Below are 20,773 nucleotides of genomic sequence, written 5' to 3'. Positions count from 1 at the left end.
TGAGTTGAGAGGGGTAAATATTACCTTGGTGGGTAGAAAACTTAACACAAGATGATTAAATGAGTTGCTGAGATCATCATGTACATCAGTGACAAAGTATAGATCTCCTGATAACCACTCCAGTTACTGAGAAATTAGATTTGGCCTATGAGACAGTTCCCTCTTCCAGAGAAGTCCAACATGAATGACCTTCAAAAGAAGAGGACTTTTTTTTTTAAGTATCTTACCTACCTAGGTTTGTAACAAGACAGATTCCAAATTTTGGCCCTCCAATGAATGAGTGCCTCTAACTTTGAGCAGTAGTTAATACATTCAGACTCTCCAGACTTCAACTAATGCTTTGAAATAAATAAAAATATAATCTGTGAGACAGAGCTGGGAGCCCAGAATTTAATGCCTATAATGCTCTGGTTTAATAACAACATATGGTTTTAGCATTTTTTAAAACTATATATTCTTTGGGCCTTAAAACAGAGGTATCTAAAAAACACAGAGGTATTTTATTTGTTTAGTTACAGAATGTTTTCCTTCATACTCCCATATGCAAAAAAAGAAAAAAAAAAAGCACTTCATCTGAAGGACTGCTAACATTATATGGCACACTTATCTGAGAACATGAAATTCTGTCACTTCATTTCACTAAGGGTTTGGGAAAAGGCAACATAAAACTCTCAGGTGGAAATAGCCTATGAAACATGGAGATCTATTGATTCATAGGGCATTTTCTTATCCTGAACTCATCCATTCTTAATATCTATTTATCTAATAAGACATTTATTTTTAATGTAAACTCACTGATTTATATTGGCATCCCCTTTACTAAAGATATGCTGAAATTCTCACCGATGCTTTTTATTATTGAAAGTTTGCTAGTTCAGACATGAAAATTTCCCAAAGCACGAAAGGTCTAATCCTTTCTACAAATATCATTGAGCCATTTTTTAAATCCCAGAATGTCAAAGAGAATTTTTTCTTCTTTACTCTTGAAACTTAAAACTAGTTTTTTTTGTTTTTTGGTTTTTGTTTTGTTTTGTTTTTAATTAAGGACACTATCTGTACTTTAGATGAAATGTCTTCCCTACATAGAAAAAAAAAATTAACTGGCAATCTCATCAAAATAAACCATCAGGGAAGCTTTAATAGAAGAAAGTTCCTTGGGGTGCCTGCATGGCTCAGTCAGTTAACTGTCTGACTCTTGATCTCAGCACAGGTCTTGATCTCAGGGTTTTGAGTTCAAGCCCCATGTTGGGCTCTGCAGTGGGTGTAATCCCACTTAAAAAAAAAGTTCCTCTAATTAGGATTGTAACCTAAAGTTTTGGAGAACCAGAGGTCTAATAAAACTTGAGCACCCAAAAGGAATAAAGCAAAGAATGGTAATAGTTTACATTTGTAGCACTTGTGAAAGTGTGTAGCATTTGGCAAAGTACCACTTTCACTTACTGTCTCAATTGATCCATGTAACAATCCTATAAAGTGGGTATTATAATCTCTTCCTAGATTAAGAGAATAAGTCTGAAATATATTAGGAGACAATTAAAACCTCAAAACTTGAAAGTATCAGAGATCAAAGTGGAAAAGTAGAAACCAGGTCTGCTGGCTCCAAATTACTTTAAAATAAAGATTAAGAAACATAAAAATTAGACCATGGCTTCTCATCTGTCAAGACTGTAATATGTTTGAACAGAAATACTTGTCAGCCCCCATCTAAAACAGTTAGTGAAACTCCTACCCCTTTCTCAAACCCACAACTAAAGAATAGACACCTCCTTTTGCCACACTGTTCTCTCATCAATGAATATCTGTATACCTGTATCTGTACACCTACGTCAAGAATTATGCTAGGCATTAAGACAAGATTTCTACCCTCAAACTGCAAACTACTTGAAGAGTCAAAGGTACACAAATAGGAAAAATATACTGCCATTAATAATTTAAATTAGGTCAATCTAACATCCAAAGATATGATTCAAATTAGAGTATAATTAGTGTACACTAGGTTTTGTGCAGCCTGATGCTATAATTTTGAGTCCCTCAATAAGAAAATGAATACAAAATTATGAATACAAAATTAGGTAGTAAGTGAATACTTATTAAGAAAGAGAACAAAAATCACAAAAAAAATTATAAGTTTTAAAAGCTGGCCATACAAATATCACAAAATCTAGACATATAACAATATTTTCATTAATTCCTTGGTACTCTACAATCTTTCCTTTATCTTGGGATTTTAAATCACCTTATCATATGCCAAACATTTTGTAATATTGCCTATGAAAATAACAATGATAATTAAGATTTTCTTTCAGCATGATTAATAAAAAAATGTAATATTGATACTTTAGGAAAGTTTCTTTCTGCTTCATAATTCATTATTCATTATTGGTAATATCACAGGAAAATAAAATATGCACTATTGGCAAATCATGCAAAGTGTTAAGTATTGTTGTTAAATTTGCAAAAACTTCTATCTAAAGTTTCTTTCACATTTAAGCTGTAAGACTTCAGAATATTTTGAGTTTTCTTGAACAGTGACAAATCTTAAATACTCTTTGACATGAGAAAACTTATTACCTACTTTTCAACCACATACTCACTATAATGGCATTATGAGGGCTTAAAAATGGCACTCACAGTAGGCTCTACAATTTCATATCACAATCCTCGTAAGTCAAACAACATGGCTGAATATTCTCAGAAGCCATTCTTACACTGAGATGGTTAGCAATAACAGCTCTATATACCAGTGACCATGGACCACATAAACAATTCCACTAAAACCAGAACTGAATGTGTTCCCAACTCACTTCCCCTTAGCTGGGGAAAATGCCTGTGACCATTACAATACTACTCAACATAAGGAGAAGTATGACAGAGGGGAAGGCAAAGTGGAAGAAGAGAAAAATCCTAATTGATTATAGCTATGGCATCTAATTTATGCAAATTTGAGGACATATTGCTAGTATGAAATCCGGGGCCTTAAAATTTTTAATTTTGTTAATGTTTATTTATTTTTGAGAGAGACAGAAAATGAGCAGGAGAGGGGTAAAGAGACACAGAATCCAAAGCAGGCTTCAGGCTGTCAGCACAAAGCTGGACACAGAGCCAAACCATGAGATCACGGCCTGAGCTGAAGTCAGAGCCCCAAACGACTGAGTCACCCAGGTGCCCCAAAAGGGGTCCCTTTTTAAGTGAGGAGTCCAAAAGCATAAGCCTGATAAACTTCACTTTAAACTTGCTTCTGAATAATTAAGGATCAAATGAACTGTAGTAAAACAGTAACAGTAACAGCAGCAACAGTAATAAAGTAAATCTCTACCACTTACTGACTAATAACAACAGCAAGAACAAAAAACAAACCTAACACTAAAAGCGTATTGTTTTGCCAGACCCTCTGCAGAGCATTTTAGAAGAATTATGTAATTAATTTTAATTTTGCTATATTAATTAATGTTACCTTTGTTACCATTTAGATACTTTGATGGCAGCTTTACATATAGTCACTGGTTTGAAAAACAATCCTACAAAGTTACACATTATCACTATTTTTTACAATAAATTTTTAAAGTAAATTAATTTTGGCAAGTCATATAGCAGAGCTGAGACCCAAATCTTGGTCTAGTTTATGCTCTTCCTAATAAATAGGAATTCAGAAGAGGACAAGATCACTCCAGGTTAGAGATCTAAAAAAGACTTTACAGAGAAGTACACTAAGCTGGACACTAGGGAATAAGTAGGAATGAAGAAGAAGACTATACTCCATATTTCAGGGTAGACGGGCCATGATAATAAGATAGAAATGGAATAAACAAGGGTTACTCAGAAGATAATAATGAAACAATTTTACAGAGATAAAGAACATGCTCCAAATCATGATTCCCAATAAAAAGTAAATAAAGTCTTATGATCTATGTTCCCTTTATTACATGGCCATAATCTTGCAAAAGAAAAAGAGAAAGAAACATTTCTCTAGAATCCAATGCCTCAATGAAAAGGGTGGCTGTGGACAGGTAAAGAATTGCCTCACCTCTGTCATGAGGAAACCCAAGTCTAGTAATCTCTCCCTTGAAGGCAAAGCAGTGATTTCCACTGGAAACTAAGGCTTTACAACCAAACATATCACATTATCATCATGCTGTAGGCAAGTCATGAGGCTTAAAACCGGGACTCTAAATTCCAATTACATTTTCTTCCTCGAGGTTTCATTAAAAGTAGCTTTTAAAATATATGAGCCAAAAGGTGCTGCTCGCATATAATAGAAACAACCAAGGTTTTAACAGATTGTATTTACTCTACACGTAGAAAACGTACTTGACAAGAAAAGCACAGAAAGTAAAACCTGGGAGTTGAAGAAAGAACAAAACACAAAAACATACTCCTCAAGAAAATTACCTGACCCTGAACTCACTCTGAGGAATAGTTTGTTGTAATTTGCAAACAGCATGTGGCATATTAGCCACAGAGTAATAGAAGGAGAAAATATTTATTCTGGCTTCAGTGAAGTCCCTCATCCAATGTTATGAAACATCTTCAGGACTCTTCTCTCATCACTAATGCCTAAGTAAAAGAAAGAGAGTGAGCCAGGGAAGAACAGAGAGATAGCGAAACCTGCTATAAACAGACACCAGACATAGATGGAAGAGGAATTCCAGCAATAATTTCATCTCGGCATTTCACTCTGTCTTTCATATGGCTTACCCCTGCATACCTCCTAGAGCTGTACTGACATGATGAAACACTGAAAATTATGGAATTAAGCATGTCTAAAGTTACATGTATGCTTTGTTTTCCATTTAAATCAAACTCTTCACTCTCTGACTTACCTATAGAGAAATTTAAATTGGAAATGTATAGAGAATATAACCAGATGTTTGACATTAAGAGTCATAACATATAAAGAGTCTAACAGAAATGTTGGGCTATAACAGAATTAATGGAAAGAAGAAATAACATAAGAATAAAATAACATTTTTGTAATGCTCCTGAACTCTATATGCAGTAAGCATCTATTTCAAAAAACATTCATTCTAAGGATGTGTCCCCCATAAGGATCCTGAGCCCTAGGGCAGGTTTCTCAACCTGAGGTGTATAAATAATCTTCTGGGGGCTATAAATCCCCAAAAATAGTATATATATATATATTTTTTTAATATATGTACATAAGAATACCGTTTAAAGGAAAGGATCTGTAGCTTTATTTCCTATGAAGTATTCATACCATAAGCTACTTCACCAATGTATCTGGACAGTCTGAAACAGTGCCTATTAAATTAAAGACACTTAAATATTTGTTCTTACTGAACCAGTGCTCTAAAGCCTCACAACTAAGGTTCTAAACTGGTTCTTTATTACCAGTGGACTTATGGTTAGAGTGAAGCTTCATATCTGATACTAAGAAATCAAACTGAATTAAGAACACCAATCTAGGGGCGCCTGGGTGGCGCAGTCGGTTAAGCATCCGACTTCAGCCAGGTCACGATCTCGCGGTCTGGGAGTTCGAGCCCCGCGTCAGGCTCTGGGCTGATGGCTCAGAGCCTGGAGCCTGTTTCCGATTCTGTGTCTCCCTCTCTCTCTACCCCTCCCCCATTCATGCTCTGTCTCTCTCTGTCCCAAAAATAAATAAACGTTGAAAAAAAAAAAAATAAAAAAAAAAAAAAAAAAAAAGAACACCAATCTAACCAAATAGTTCTCAATTTTTTCTTCAGGGTAAACAAACACAGAAACTTTTTTTTTTTAATTTTTTTTAACGTTTATTCATTTTTGAGAGACAGAGTGTGAAGGGGGAGGGGCAGAGAGACAGAATGTGAAGCAGGCTCCAGGCTCTGAGCTGTCAGCACAGAGCCGGATGCAGGGCTCGAACCCACGAATTGTGAGGCCATGACCTGAGCTGAAGTCAGACACTTAACCGACTGAGCCACCCAGGTGCCCCAAGAAACACAGAAACTCTTAAAACATTAGACATAGTAAGGCTGTAGCAGATTTAAAAAAACAAAACAAAACAAAACAAAAAAAACACAAAAAAACCCTGAGGCTCTGAAAGATGAATATTCTCAACCTCTTAGAGTTCAAACCAAGTTTACCTGTTTCTAAAACACTTCTAAACTTTCAGTAAAGAAAGAGATTTTTGTAAACTTCTAATGCACTTTTAATTAACAAATAAACTAATTCAACTAACCAGTTAAAAATTCTCTTAACTTCTCATAAAATCACTTCTTTTGATGTGAAACTCATATAGTTAAAGTGAGCCATCTAATAAGGGGAATGAAATGTAGATGTTTTGCTGGTAGTGTGAGAGGAATGGTGTTTAAATTACTTTCAAATGATTTGGATTAAAACCAATATTATCTCCCCAAGGTCCAAATATGAATCACATGCAATGCTGGGAAATGAATCCAGAATGCCTAACACCCACGATGCTGTGATCCTTCCTTCAACCAGAAAAGTATCTGAAAGGCTACAAACAATGGAGCCTTCCCAAGATGCAGTGGGTGGTTTTCTTCTTCCCAGTACATGGACTGATCAGCCTTTCAGAGAACCAGCATTTCATTCTGTAGGAATCTGAATCTCAGATTCAGATATCAGCTATAAAGCTCAAGGTTACTTTTACATTTTACCTCTGAATGTCTTCACCTATACCTGTTCCTAGCAGAGTAAAAAGCTGCTATTTCAGGTGCCTGTCTAGTGCAAAACAGCTGTAATTCTCCAAATTTTAAGTTGCTGTATCTTGAATGATAGATGGTTGCTTCTCAGAGAATCCAATCCACAGAGATTATAGTTGTACAACTGGGCATATCTTTAAAATAATATAGCCCCATCCTCAAAGCAGTGATGCTTAGCAAGAATCATGCAATCCTTTCCTTCATGCATACCACAACCTCTCTGAGTATATATGTGCTCTGAAAACACATAGTCAATATTTTTTATTTTATATCTGAAAACTGAAAACAAATTGCCTTCACAAGATGAACATTTAAAGAAATGTATGTGACTCTTATGTTAATCAAAAGGGGGACCAGGGGCACCCGTGTGGCTCAGTCGGTTGAGCATCCAACTCTTGATTTTGGCTCCGGTTATGATCCCAGGGTCGTGGGATCAAGCCCCACATTGGGCTCCATGCTCAGCATGAAGCCTGCTAAAGATTCTCTTTTTCTCTCCCTTTGCCCCTTCTCCCCACTCACGCTCTCTGTCTCTTCAAAAAAGAAAAAAAAAAGAAATTAAAATGATCTTTAAAAAAGCGGGGGTGGGGGCAGGTTAAGTAAAAGCTGAGATTCCTGTTTCCAGCAGTATGGATTAGATACTTCAAAAGGCCTTTTCATTCCAATAACAAGGTCCAATGCACACCATAGTTTCTAATATACCTCTGGGCTCCCAGGAGATGGGGGGATCTGCAAAATAAAACAGCCACAGGCTGAAACCAGAAAGATAGGTGGGGGTGTGACTCTGAGAGCAAATGCTCATTTTTAACACTTTAGTGGGGAGACTGTGCCCTTGGGCCAGCAGGAAGGCAGAGAAGCTGAGCATCTTCAAATAATCCCAGGGACCCTCAAAGGAGTAAAGCCATCCCAGGTGGCCACTGTCTGGTGGAAGCTACTCTCATAAGAAGCATCATAAGGTCAGACCCATATTTCCACTAATAACGACCAACCAAGTGTCAGCTTATGAATAAAGAAAAACAAACAAACCACCTTAACAGTCATAAGAAACAACACACATTAGATTTTGATCTCCAGGAACTTCAGATACCTAAAGTATCAGATAAAGATTATAAAACAGCTACACTTGAAACGTTTTTTTGAAAGGACTTGGTGCCTGAGTGGCTCTGTCAGTTAAGCTTCTGATTCTTCAGCTCAGATCATAATCTCACAGTTCATGAGCTTGAGCCCCACATAAGGCTCTGCACTGACAACGCAGAACCTGCTTGGGATTCTGTCTTCCTCTCTCTCTGCCCTTCCCCCACTTGCTATCTCTCTCTCTCAAAATAAATAAAAATAAACTTAAAAAATTAAAAAGGACTTAAAAATATGAGCAAGCAAAAGAGACCAGATTATAAAAAGAACCAAGTAAAAATTTCAAAAATGAGCAATATAATTGGTGAAAAAAAAAAAACCTCTATGTATTGGTTAAATAACAGATTAGACACAGCTGAAAAAAAGAGCTGTAAATCAAAGCTAAATAAATAACCCAAAATAGCACAAAGGGAATATGAAATTATGACAGAAAGGTTAACAGTCTTGAAAGATAGAATGAATATATATCTGATCAGAGTTCCAGAAGGAAAGAATTAAGGAACAGAAAGTAGACAGTATTTAAACAAACCTTAGAATTTTCAGCAAAGACATAAAGTCATAGATACACAAAGTATAGCAAATTAACAAGGAAAATAGTAACATTTCAGAATGCCAAAGACAAAGAAGAGATCTTTAAAGTAGCTGGAGAGAAGACAGGCAACCTAGAAAAGACTGAGGATATGATGAACTGAAGCACAGACTTCACCACAGTAATAATGGAAACCAGAAAGCATCTAAGTTACATATTCCAGTTTCTAAGACAAAATAACTATCAACCAAAAATTACACATCCATAAACCTATATTTCAAGAAAATAAATATATTTTTATATATGCATAAAAGTGAATTGAAGATCAAGAGGCCTACCCTGAAGGAAATGAGCTTGAACTTCCTAACCAACCTTCCCTCTCCAATCTTCTTGAATATCAGATTAATGCTCCTAAAATCATATGATCATATCACTTCCCTGCTTCAAACTGCCACATTAATATCTAGAACCTACATAACAAGATCCAAATTTCTTAGCCTGGCATCGAAAGCACTTTACAATCTAGTTACTCCCCAATGTTCTTTACATGGACGATCTGGCTCTTTAATTTACTAACTGTAACCTTAAGTTAGGTAATTAACCTTTCTGAGTCTCAGATTCATCATCTGCAAAATGAAACCTATAAAAACTGGCTTCTGAGATCATTTAAAATAGCCCAGGTGAAGCTATCAGCACATTGCCTGCCACATAGTTTTCAATAAATGGTAGGTGGTATTATTTCTCATTATAACTCATTGGTCCTAAAATACAATGTAGGCATTTCCAACTCCATGCCTTTGCTCAATATTTCCTTCACTTTACTGGCCCCCAACACCTCCATTCCCCCCAAATCTGCACTAAGTAAATCAAAATTATCCCTAAAAGTCCAGCTCCTTCTTGAAATTCTTGTCTACCAGGCCAGAGCAAGTAAGTGCTCTCACTTCTAAACACATTAAAACATTTTCCAAAAATGCTATTCTGTTAACTATCTAAACTGTATGTTTCTTCTGGTCTAAAGAGGTGTTCATCTTAGATTTTCCTGTTTTACTCATGGAAAGCTTTACAGCCATGAAAACAGAGACTGCCAAATAAATATGGATTGGCTGTTTAAGTTCTAATACCCTGGTAGAGATACTTTAGAGGAAAAACAGGAGCAGGGGGGAAAAAAGGCAGCTTAGGATTCACTGCATTCTTTGTAACCTTCTAGACAGCTGTGCTTCATTCTAAAGACATTATACATATTCCTTACAGAAAAACATCAGACAAGGAAGTCCATGGTGGGCAGGAAGAAGTGATAAGGATACATCAGCTGACAGCTCTCTTCAGGAAACATCTTTCAGAGTCTATTTTCCAAGGAAGTCAATTTGACCTGGTGTTCCTCTCACCCAAGACAAAGAAAACAGTTTTCCAGGAGTTGCCCAGCTAGCACAAAGGAGGTGTTCAATAAATGCTGGCTGACTCTGAACAGGCAGACCAAAGCAACTACTCAGATTATTTTGCTTGTTTAAACAAAACAAAAAAACAAAAAAACAAGAAAACACGGTAGTGAGGCAGATTTTCTCATCAGCTCTTTCAGTTTTCCAGTTAACCATTTGCTGAGGATGCCACAGTTGGCTCCCCCACCCAAAACCCAGTAACAAACCTCTCAAATGAGTCACAAAGAAGACATGATCAAACAACTGAATCAGGTTAGCCCCTCCCTACTTCATTCACTGTGGCGGACATTAATTAAGGTTCACAATCAACATGCTATCACATTGAACTAAACAAAGTTTTTCCATTTTAATTTTTTTTAAAGTAGGCTTCGTGCCCAGCATGGAGCCCAATGCAGGGCTTGAACTCATGACCCCAAGATCAAGATGTGAGCTGAGATCAAGAGTTGGATGTTTAACTGAGCCACCCAGACTCAAAGTTTTTCCATTTTTTTTTTAAAGTTTATTTATTTATTTTGAGAGAGAAAGAGAGTAAACTCATGCGCAAGGGGCAAAAAGAGAGGGAGAGAGAGAATCCCAAGCAGGCTTCACACTGTCAGCATGGAGCCCGATGGAGGGCTTGAACTCACAAACCGTGAGATCATGACCTGAGTCACCCAGGCACACCAAGTTTTTCCATTTTAAAAGAAAATCTTTAGGGGTGCCTGGGTGGCTCAGTAGGTTAAGCATCCGACTTTGGCTCAGCTAATGATCTCACGGTTCATGAGTTCGAGCCCCACATCCAGCTCTGTGCTGACAGCTTAGAGCCTGGAGCCTGCTTTGGATTCTCTATCTCCCTCTCTCTCCCTCTCCCTCTCTCTCTCTCTCTCTCTCTGTCCCTCCCCCACTCACACTCCGTCTCTCTCTCTCTCTCTCCCTCTGCCCCTACCCGACTCACTCTCTGTCTCTGTCTCTCTCTCAAAAATAAATACACATTAAAATAAACTTAAGAATTGTCTGGGATCTTACTTATGCTTCATTACAGAGAAAGAAACCTGGCTTCTCAGACCATGAAGGAAAAGCAGGAAATGACCCATAGCTTAAATAAAAACATAATAAATAAAAATTAAAAAATAAAAGGAAAACTTAAAAAAAGAAAAGAAAATCTTTACTACTGTCAAATCTAAAATTCCACTATTTTATCTATCAGAGGCCAAAACAAAATACATTTTTTTCATTATTAAAAAACATCCTCATTAAAGAAAACTTGGGGGGAAAATAAAGAAAACTTGGGAAAAAGACAAAAGAATCAGCCAGAAAAAGACAAAAGTAGAAAACAATCAGCCATAAGACCTACCACTCAAAAACAGCACCTATCAACATTTTGGTTCATTAGATTCCAGGGGTTTTTTTTCCCCCCTAAGCATAAGATTAGTTTTTGCATAACTGTAATCATATGTATATGCTAATCCTACCTGCAGCTGTGTCACTTAAATTATTCATAAACATTTCTCTATGTTTTTTTTTCTTCTTAACCATGTATAACTTGCATACATGGTTAAGATTTTTAAATTAAACCAAGAAATACTTACCATTTGCTTTCTTTCACAGAAACTACTGCAGTAAAAACTAAGAATTCTCAAAAGTTCCTGGGGCCACTGGAGCTAAGATACATAAAAAATGCCTAGACACAGAGGAAGTACTTAAGATAGTTAACTGACTTACAAGTGACGAAGAGAATATTTACTATAGTCATCTCTAGAAAGATACAAAAGAAATGAAATTAAGCCTCGGTTTCTAATGAGTTTTTAGTGTCATTGAAAAGATAGAATGTATTATACCCAATAATTGAAACCCAATGTAATTCAGCATACAACTATCCTTGCTCTTCAAGAGCTGGGGATGCTTTATTCATTTCTGCACCCGTAGTATGCACAACAGTGCCTGTTCAATATATTGAACAGATATTCAATAAATGCTATACTAAACTGAACTACAAACTAAGAGTCATGCTTATACAGAAATAAGAAAGGTCACTGAGAGACAAGGTTAGGTTAGGCAGAGTAGGAGTATGAATATAGCATAATTTGACTTTGGCAATAATTCACAGAAAGAAGTCTGAACCATAGAAGCTTTGGGATTCTGTGAAAATGAAAAATAACATGAGAAAAAAAAATGTTTGTAGGGGCGCCTGGGTGGCTTAATCAGTTAAGCATCAGACTCTGGATTTACGCTCAGGTCAGGATCTTACAGTTTGCGAGATCAAGCCCTGCATCGGGGTCCATGCTGACAGCGTGGAGCAGGCTTGGGATTCTAGCTCTCCCTGTCTCTCTGCCCCTCATGCATGCTCTCTCTCTCTCTCTCTCTCTCTCTCTCTCTCTCTCTCTCTCTCTCAAAATAAATAATAAATAAATTTTAAAAACTTTTTTTTAAAGAAATATGGGGTGCCTGGGTGGCTCAGTCAAACGTTCGACTTCAGCTCAGGTCATGATCTCGTGGTTCCTGAGTTCAAGCCCCACCTCAGGCTCTGTGCTGACAGCTCAGAGCCTGAAACCTGCTTCGGATTCTGTGTCTCTTTTTCTTTCTTTCTTTCTTTCTTTCTTTCTTTCTTTCTTTCTTTCTCTCTCTCTCTCTCTCTTTCTCTCTCTCTCTCTCTCTCTCTCTCTCCCCCCCCACTTGTGCGCATGCGCGTGCTCTCACGAGCGTGCTCTCTCCCTCCTCTCTCTCTCTCTCTCAAAAAATGAATAAACATTTAAAAATTTTTAAAAATGTTTGTATAGTTTTAACTTATAAAAAGTTTGATGTTTCTACACAATCAGCATTGAAACTGCCACTGAACATATGAACTACTCATGGGAAATATATAACATAGAATAGATACTACCTAAAAACAAAGAAAACACACCACCACAAAATACTACAGTATTCCTTTAAATCAGAAACAAGGGCTAATTCTCAGGAAGCTTTCTGTATGTCATGAAAAGTGGCAAAAACGCAGTAAATTAAAGCTTTAGATCTCCATATAGAGTACTATGGTGGAGACTGTCCTTGCTAAACTAGGTGTAAAAGAATGTGCTTACCAAAACTTTCTTTCAGGATCTCTTTATACTCCAGTGAAGCTATTTGCATATATGGTTAGCATTCAGAGGGTAGAGAGAGCTCTGAAATCTGTATTCAACCCTAACAGCATCATACTCACACCGCCTGATTCTAAACATATCTTAAAAAAAAAAAAAAAAAGAATCCAGCTTCATGAATAGAGTATCATTCAACAGACTCCATACATCCTCACTTCATTCGTACACATATTTTCTTTTCTTTTACCCCACTTGTGCTTTGAAAAAATTCAAAGAATTTATGGAGAAGGAATCTGCTAATATCACATCCTAACAGCTGCTAGCTTGATATACTAAATCCATAGCTCCTTCAGTTACATTATGTGTCCATTTCAGAAAGTGTGCTTAATTACAAATCTGGTTTCTTTCAGAACTGTTCTAAGCCTATCCTACTAGGCTTCCTTAAGTGCAAGTTACACAGACCTTAGGGGCTGGTGTATGAAATTTTGTCTGGATATAATACTGCAATTACTTATGATTAAGTACCTCTAATAGCTATCCATTCAGTCTCTGAAGCCTGAACTCATGAATAAATGCCTATCAACAAGTCATTTGAGAATGAACAGCTGATTTGAGGCACTGCATAATGCAGGGCAGGTGTTCTTTGTTTTTCTGAACACACACACACACACACACACACACACACACACACATCTGATAGCAATTATATCTGCCAGAAAATTTAAAAGGAATTATAACATAAAATAAGTCATTCTTAAAAAATGGTTTAGGATACTTTTCAAATTTTTTTCCAGGAAATTTTAATTTTTAGATTTTGCTAAACTTAAGCACACAAGCTTGTTTTATATCAAGAATACAAACTATTACTGTTTTAATTCTAAATGAAGCACTTCTCTCTAGGACATCAAAAGATTTGGAAGCCAAAAAATATTACTACATAATCATTCAAAAAAGCCATGTGGCATAACATTTGTAAGGTTGAATTGCACCTGTCACCAATACAACAAAAGAATATTTTATATGCAAACCACAAAGCTTTGAACATTTGATAAATTGTTAAACTGATGCATAACAAATCGACTGTCATATGAAATGATACAAGTAACCACAAATTAAATTAACAGAAATAGTTCAAAACTCCCAAATTTAAAACGCATAGGCTATCACCTTGAGCAAGTTACTGCATCTCTCAGTCTGTTTCTTCATGCACAAAATGAACAAAATAATTTTAACAATCTCTTAAAGTTGTTAGTAATATGAAATGAATTACATATTAAATTCTTAAACAGCCTGGCAAAGGTTAATAAAGAATGTACTGTATTAGGAACAACAACAAAAACAATGTATTATATCAGGAACAATTTTTTTTAAATGACAACGCTGAAAAATAATAGTATTTGAAAAGAATAATCATAAAAATAAAAAAGACACAGCTGTCATGACCTGCGGAAGAGTAAAGTTTTCAAGGTATTACAGTGTGTTTAGAGTACACACAAAATAAGAGAAAAAGAGCTCCTTACTGAAAAAGATAGCTATAGCCCCTTAAGGTGTATTAATACAACCTACCACCTTGATTCCTTGTCATTAGTCCTATTTTGCAAAATTTTATTCTTCCTCCTATGCTCTGCAGGTAAATCCCAGCCCTTAATATCAAGAAAGCCACAAAATCTGTACCTCCAGAAAAACAAAGTAAAAAGTTAATGGTATACAAAGTCCTTAGCATCTTCTAGTTTTATTAACAAGCAACCAAGTTGAAATTCAACTGCCAAATGTGTCTGCAATAAAAACTGCAAACTTTCATGTGAACAGAACTTTTCAACAATGGGGAGTTGTTCCAGTCTGTGAATAGGACAGTGTCAGTGTGACCAACAAAGCTGGGAGCTGGACATTCCTGACACCCTTGTCCCCTGGCTAGCCTTTGATCTCCCAACCACATGTTTTTGGAAATCACTTTTGGGCAAAGTATATGACAACACCTACCCATATCCTGAAACTTATCCTTCATCATAGAGCCCTGTTTCCACAGCTTCTGCCTCAGACCCTCACTTTTATCTACCACCATTATGAACATTCCACAAGAATGAACATCAAACACAGGAGTGCTTTGTTTTTCTGGTCTGTCCACCCCCACTCCCAAACAGTCACTTTGTGTTTTAATTTGTATATTCTGGAAAACATCACGGGATGACAACAGCAACTGAGCCAAACAATAAATGACCTAAGAACTATAAGACCTCATCTGGTTACCTGAGGATGTCCTCCACAGAAGTGTTGTGTAGTGTGCTTTAGGTAGACATGGGTTTCAGTCTTTACTACTCACTCAGGATGCAGTCTTGGAAAGATGGCTTGACTTAGGTCTTAGTTCTCTTATTTGAAAAATGGGTTAATAAAATCCACCTCACAAAGCTATTGTAAGCTCTAAATGAGAAGATTTCAAAGTGCCTAGTATATAGTACATGCTCACTAAATACAAGCTACGTTAGACCCTCCATCCAACTGTCCTGAGACACACAAATCTAAGAGAATTCTGGACAGTGGAAAAGACAAAACAAAACTCCGAAGTTTGTCAGTGTGACCTGATGAAAACGGCCAAGATGCTATCTCAGGGTAAGGGTCTGCAGGGTCTCCTGGGCCAGGCTGGAGACAAAAAGGATACTTGATTGAGATCTATGGCATTTTATTTCCCCCAAAGGAAAGTTGGGTTTGCCCAATTCAGTTCCTTTGTTTACAACAAGAGAGAAATGAACAGCACATCCCCAGAGGGCTGTGACCAAGAAGGCAGGCCTCAGAGTTGCGCTTCGCTGGTACTTCGGAAGGCCCCTCACTGTCGACTTCTAGGCAACGCGCTCGCTCCGCAGGGTGTTCTAGCAAGTTCCGAGCCCACGCCTAAGCTTCCACCTTCTTTCCAGAGAGCGGTACCCACCGCCCGGAACCTGCCCACCGCCCGGAGCGAGCTACCCGGGCCTCGCACCGGCCCCTTGCACCCCCGCAACGACCCGGCTGGGACCCCGCCCAGAGGTCCCCGATCGACCCCCTTCCGCCGGGACGCGGGCGCGCGCCGCTCCTCCGGCCGAGCCCCCAGCGTCTCCGGAGCCGGGACCGCTATTCCCGCCAGGAACCACTTCAGTCGCTCCGGGCCCGCTCTGCTCCCATCCGCCCCAAATCCTCCTCTCCCAAAGGCAGAAACATGCACACTCACCCCTGAAAAGCAGCAGGAGGAAAAAGTCAGACAGCCGGGCGCAGAGCCGGACCGTTGGCCGCCGCCTCAGCGCCATGTCTAGGGGAGCTGAGGGGCCGCGGACGCGCGGCGCAGCTAGGCTTCCCCGCGCGCATGCGCCCTGCCTGCCGGGGCCCCGACTACCCGCCCCTAGTTACCATAGCGACCACCTGGACCAGCACAGCCGTCACCATAGTAACAAGGGAAGCTGAAATTTGGTCGCTATGGATTCAGGGATGCTCAGGACCCAAGCGCATGAGGTCTCATTCAACGAATTTGATGGGAGGAGATAAAGAAACGTGTTCAAGAATGGGGCGGGGTAAATTTCCATAGCTATAAAATGAATGGAACACTACAGATCAGAGAAGGAGCACTCAATTAAAACTTGGAAATGAAGTATTTCCTCAAATTATTTCCACAAATCCTTATTCCACAAATAAGGATGCATTCTAATTGTCTTTAAAGCATTATAGCCTGCACCTCTTTTGAGTCCCTGATTCCAAATGTGATAGAAGCAAAAAGCGCTGAAATCTATTTAAAACATAAGCAAGACATATATTATGCAGAATATAAAAGTGATATCTTTCCGGAGCGCCTGGGTGGCTCAGTCGGTTGAGAATCCGACTTCGGCTCAGGTCATGGTCTCAGGGGTCCTGAGTTCGAGCCCCACATCCATATCTCTGCTGTCAGTGCGGAGCCCTCTTTGGATCCCCTGTCCCTCTCTCTCTCTCTGCCCCCACCTCCGCCCACATTCTCTCTCCCTGTCTCTCTCTCAAAAATAAACATTTTTTTTAAAAAAGTGATGTCTTTCAACACAATACATAGTTTCTGTGGTAGATCAAAAGCATGATGGCATGCCCATAGTTTATTCTGCAGAAAAGCAGGATGATAATTCTTTGCTCTGATTTCTCAATATTGGAAAATGATAAGGCTAGGGTAGAAAAATGGAGCAGAATCTTATGAAGACAAGCAGATAAGATGAAGAGAAGGATAAAATGTACTGGAAGTTGGACCTAGGGATGCAGGAGATTTTGAGTGTCACTTACTACCATGGAAATTCTTGGGGCGCCTGGCTGACGCAGTAGGTTGAGCACCCAACTCTTGATTTCAGCTCAGGTCATGATCCCAGAGTAATGGGATCAAGCCCCACGTTGGGCTTCATGCTGAGCATGGAGCCTGCTTGAGATTCTCTCTCTCCCTCTGCCACTCTCCCTCTGTCTCGCTCTCTAAAAAATAAAAAGTACTGTGGAAAAATCTTGAAATAGCCTTTATTATATCTAATATAGAAAGTATCCCTAATGCTTCAGGAAACAACAGAGTGAAAACAGAATTTTAAGTATAGTTATTAGTAAAATATGCCAGAGTTTACAACAACAAATATTTTTTATATATTTTTTAATTTTTTGACATTTATTCATTTTTTAAAGACAGAGAGTCATGGTGCGAGCAAGCAAGGGTCAGAGAAAGAGGGAGACACAGAGTGCAAAGGAGGCTCCAGGCTTTGAGTTGTCAGCACAGAGCCCAACACGGGGCCTGAACCCACAAACCATGAAATCATGACCTGAGCCAAAGTCAGAAACCCAACCGACTGAGCCACCCAGGCACCCCTCCAACAACTAATATTTTTTAATGTTTAACTTAGTGGGGGGTGCCTGGGTGGCTAGTCAGTTGAATGTCCAACTCTTGATTTCAGCTCAGGTCATGATCTCACAGATCATGGGATCAACCGCCACATCAAGCCCCATGTCAAGATCTGCACTGAGAGTGCACAGTCTTCTTGGGATTCTCTCTCTCCCTCTCTCCCTCTCTCCCTGCCCCTTCTCTTTTCCTCCGCTTGCATTCTTTCTCTCTCTCCTCTCTCTCTCTCTCTCTCTGTCTCAAAAGTAAAATAAATGAATAACTTTTAAAAATGTTTAACTTAAAGACTTCATTTTTCACACAGTCACCCTACATTTTTTTTTAGCATTTAGTATTTTTAGCTTTCACAAAGTAGGAAACTGTGTGTGTATAATTCACATATATACCAAATTATGAACGCCAAGAAATATGAAATAAATTGAGGCTGTTGCCAAGGACATTCTTCAACTGTCATCACTTTATGATCTTCTTTATAACTTTTTATAATTGCTCAAACCTTTGCAAGTGTGAATTAATTACATTTTCAAAATTTCATAAAGACAGAATAAAAACTTTAAAAATAACTCAACCACTTATTATGATTTCGTCTTTCTTTTCTTAAACCCTCTTTCTGTTCCAGTTCTCCATATTCCAAAGTCACAAATAAAAATATGTGAAAATTATATTATCATGGCAGCCTTTCTCCCTTCATCAAACACAACATACAGGAATTAAAAAGAGAAAAATTCTTCTTAGGCCCACTGACTTTTTTCCTTTTGTTTTCTCTTGTCTTATCATTCCCTTTAGTTCTTGGAAATATAATCAGGCATATTTGCCTAACTAAAAGAACCATTTTGATTACCTGGGAAGTATGAGGTGTCTGACTGTGGACGGAATAGTTTTCAGAAACTAGTGCCTCTTTTCTCCTGCTTGATTTCCTGTGTTTGCATTGTGACATGGTTCTGTGTGTTAAATGGTTTTCTCTGTTAGGGAATCTTTTGAAATTCAGAACAAGACCACAGAGAAAGGCTCCATGAATATTCTATATGGAACAGAGGTTCCTATGAGAGCGGATGCAGGTGCTTCATTGTAAAACATTGATTTTCCTCCACAGATGGAGTCTGCATGTCATGGCTGGTGGTTGAGACACAATCCTGGAATGGAGCCTAACTGGTGATGCACAGGACAGGGTAGAATGCCTTTGGCTGTCTAGTGATCTGCTTCTTCATATGATCTAATTATTCCCAGGAGAGCTTTGGCCCTGTTCAGAAGGGAACCAGAGGTCTGGAAGCATTCAGTGAGTGAAGCTGTGGCGTCTGTGCTTCTATCACCACATTATCCAACTGAATATGCTTGTTTCTAATGTGTGATTTACTAAGGAGAGATTCATTTCTTAAAAGAGTTCAGGGAACTAAATACACTTGTGCTAAACTTGACCAAAAGCATGTGCAAGATTTTTCAATACTAATGCAAAGTGTAAATCAAGTAGCAAAGAGTAGGGTTTTCCTGTGAGAATCACCTCTAAACAAACTGGAGAGGTCCTGGAATCCGCAATTACAAGAGGGGAGACATAAACTCTGAAGTCTGATGGGCAATGATGCAAATTCTTGGCTTTTGTAAAGTTGGGAAAGTTACTTAATTTCCCTAAGCCTTAGATTCCTTGTCTGTAAAACAGGGATAACAATACCTACCTCAAGTGGTAGTTGTGAAGATCATGTGAAATAAAGTTCCAAAAGATACTAGGTGCTCAGTAAATATCTGTTGCCTGTGCCCCTTCCGTTTCCTACTATTTTGGCTCAGAATGGGAAAAATGACTACAATATTCCTGGAGAGTCTTGATAAAGAAAAGTACCTTCAGTCTGCAGTTGGGTCAAAGAGAATGAGAAGCAAAGAGGAACTTTTACATCAATGTGTATTTGTTCTCTCAGTGTGATTATATTCTTAAAAAGTAACATGGCTATGGCTTCTGCCCCTTCACTATGCCATTATACACCTGAACAATCACCTGAAGTCAACCCTCACAGCATGATGGAAGTAAGATCCATTGACTAAGGGAAGTCTGTGACCCTAGAGTTATTCTATAAAAGCATTCCTCTTCAGGGTTTATCAAAGATCCTGTTGCTCCATCTTACCTCCATTCAAGTTTCCTCTTCCTTGAAATATTTCCAACTCTGGTCTCTCACATGTTCTCCCAACTATCAGGTCCTGCTCCTTCTCTTCAAAGTATTTTTTTAATTTCATCTAAATAGAAGGATCCCCCTGCAATCTAAGGAAACAGTAGGGGATAAAACCTTCACCCCTTCTAATGAGATGTGCTGCTCATGCTATATGAGGAAGGGAAGTTCTTTTGCAGTTCAATTTATTTGCAAGGTCCTTTCTTTTGTAGTGGCACAGCTGAGAAAGGTCATATTAATGCCAAAGTTTTGGCTTAAAGTGTCTTCCTAGAGAGACACCTTTATAAGAAGCTGTTTAGCAGCCCTTTCATATTTCACTGAAAAGAGCCTGGGTGTTCGTGTGCTAGAGTGTGTTAATGTGTGTTTTTGTGTAGTGTGTGTTTAAGTAAACATATCATACATGCCATGGGTGAAAGAAAGAGTCACTTACCTCTGCTACAGGAGGAATTAGAGTGTCCCATTACCATCAGCCAAGGTCTCTTTACTCACCAATGGACCTGAAAACACAGCACAACAAACAACACTTAATGGACAATTTCATGGCCACAGTGGAAACCTAACTAGGGTTTGCTACTCCAGGGCTGAGGGCCCTAAGAACTGTGAATCCCAAGTTCCCCTGTTGAGGTGTCTGCCTCAGTTCTTTCTTCGAGGAAGTAGAGAAGCAGGGCTTGGCTGGATGCCCTATCCAGACATGAGAGAAAAGGTGTTAGGGACAGCTAGCAAACAACACTTCCCAGACCACCTTTAGGAAGGACACCTGTGATGAGATAAAACAGACCAGTTCTCTCCTCTGCTTGCCCTGATGAATGTTTCCACTGGCCTGGAGAGAAGATGGGAAGCTTTCCCTCATCTGTGCTTCAGTACTGAGGACACCAATGAGCATGAGCACCAGTGGGGATTATCTTGGAGCCAGACTGAGGAGCCGATTCAGGGGAAGGTGTGGAACTAACAGTGGGTAGAGAG

The 20,773-nt window shown here is 38.6% G+C and overlaps 1 protein-coding gene across 2 annotated transcripts in view; it reads right to left on the bottom strand.

Moving 5' to 3' along the window:
- JAM3 (junctional adhesion molecule 3) overlaps window positions 1-20,286 on the bottom strand; it is an 85,941-nt gene extending 65,655 nt beyond the window's left edge. Inside the window, exon 1 of one of the 2 annotated variants that reach the window (XM_019811576.3) lies at window positions 20,241-20,286. In XM_019811576.3, the coding sequence (XP_019667135.1) occupies window positions 20,241-20,277 (37 nt within the window). In that variant the 5' untranslated portion in view covers window positions 20,278-20,286. Of the gene's footprint in view, window positions 1-16,001; window positions 16,149-20,240 lie in introns of those variants that run through there. The other variant, XM_045038547.1, reaches the window with a different exon arrangement.
- Between the last annotated feature and the right edge of the window lie 487 nt (window positions 20,287-20,773).

The sequence above is a fragment of the Felis catus genome, chromosome D1 (genome assembly GCF_018350175.1).
Source record: "Felis catus isolate Fca126 chromosome D1, F.catus_Fca126_mat1.0, whole genome shotgun sequence".
Taxonomy (NCBI): domain Eukaryota; kingdom Metazoa; phylum Chordata; class Mammalia; order Carnivora; family Felidae; genus Felis; species Felis catus.
This window is presented reverse-complemented; position numbering and strand designations above follow the sequence as displayed.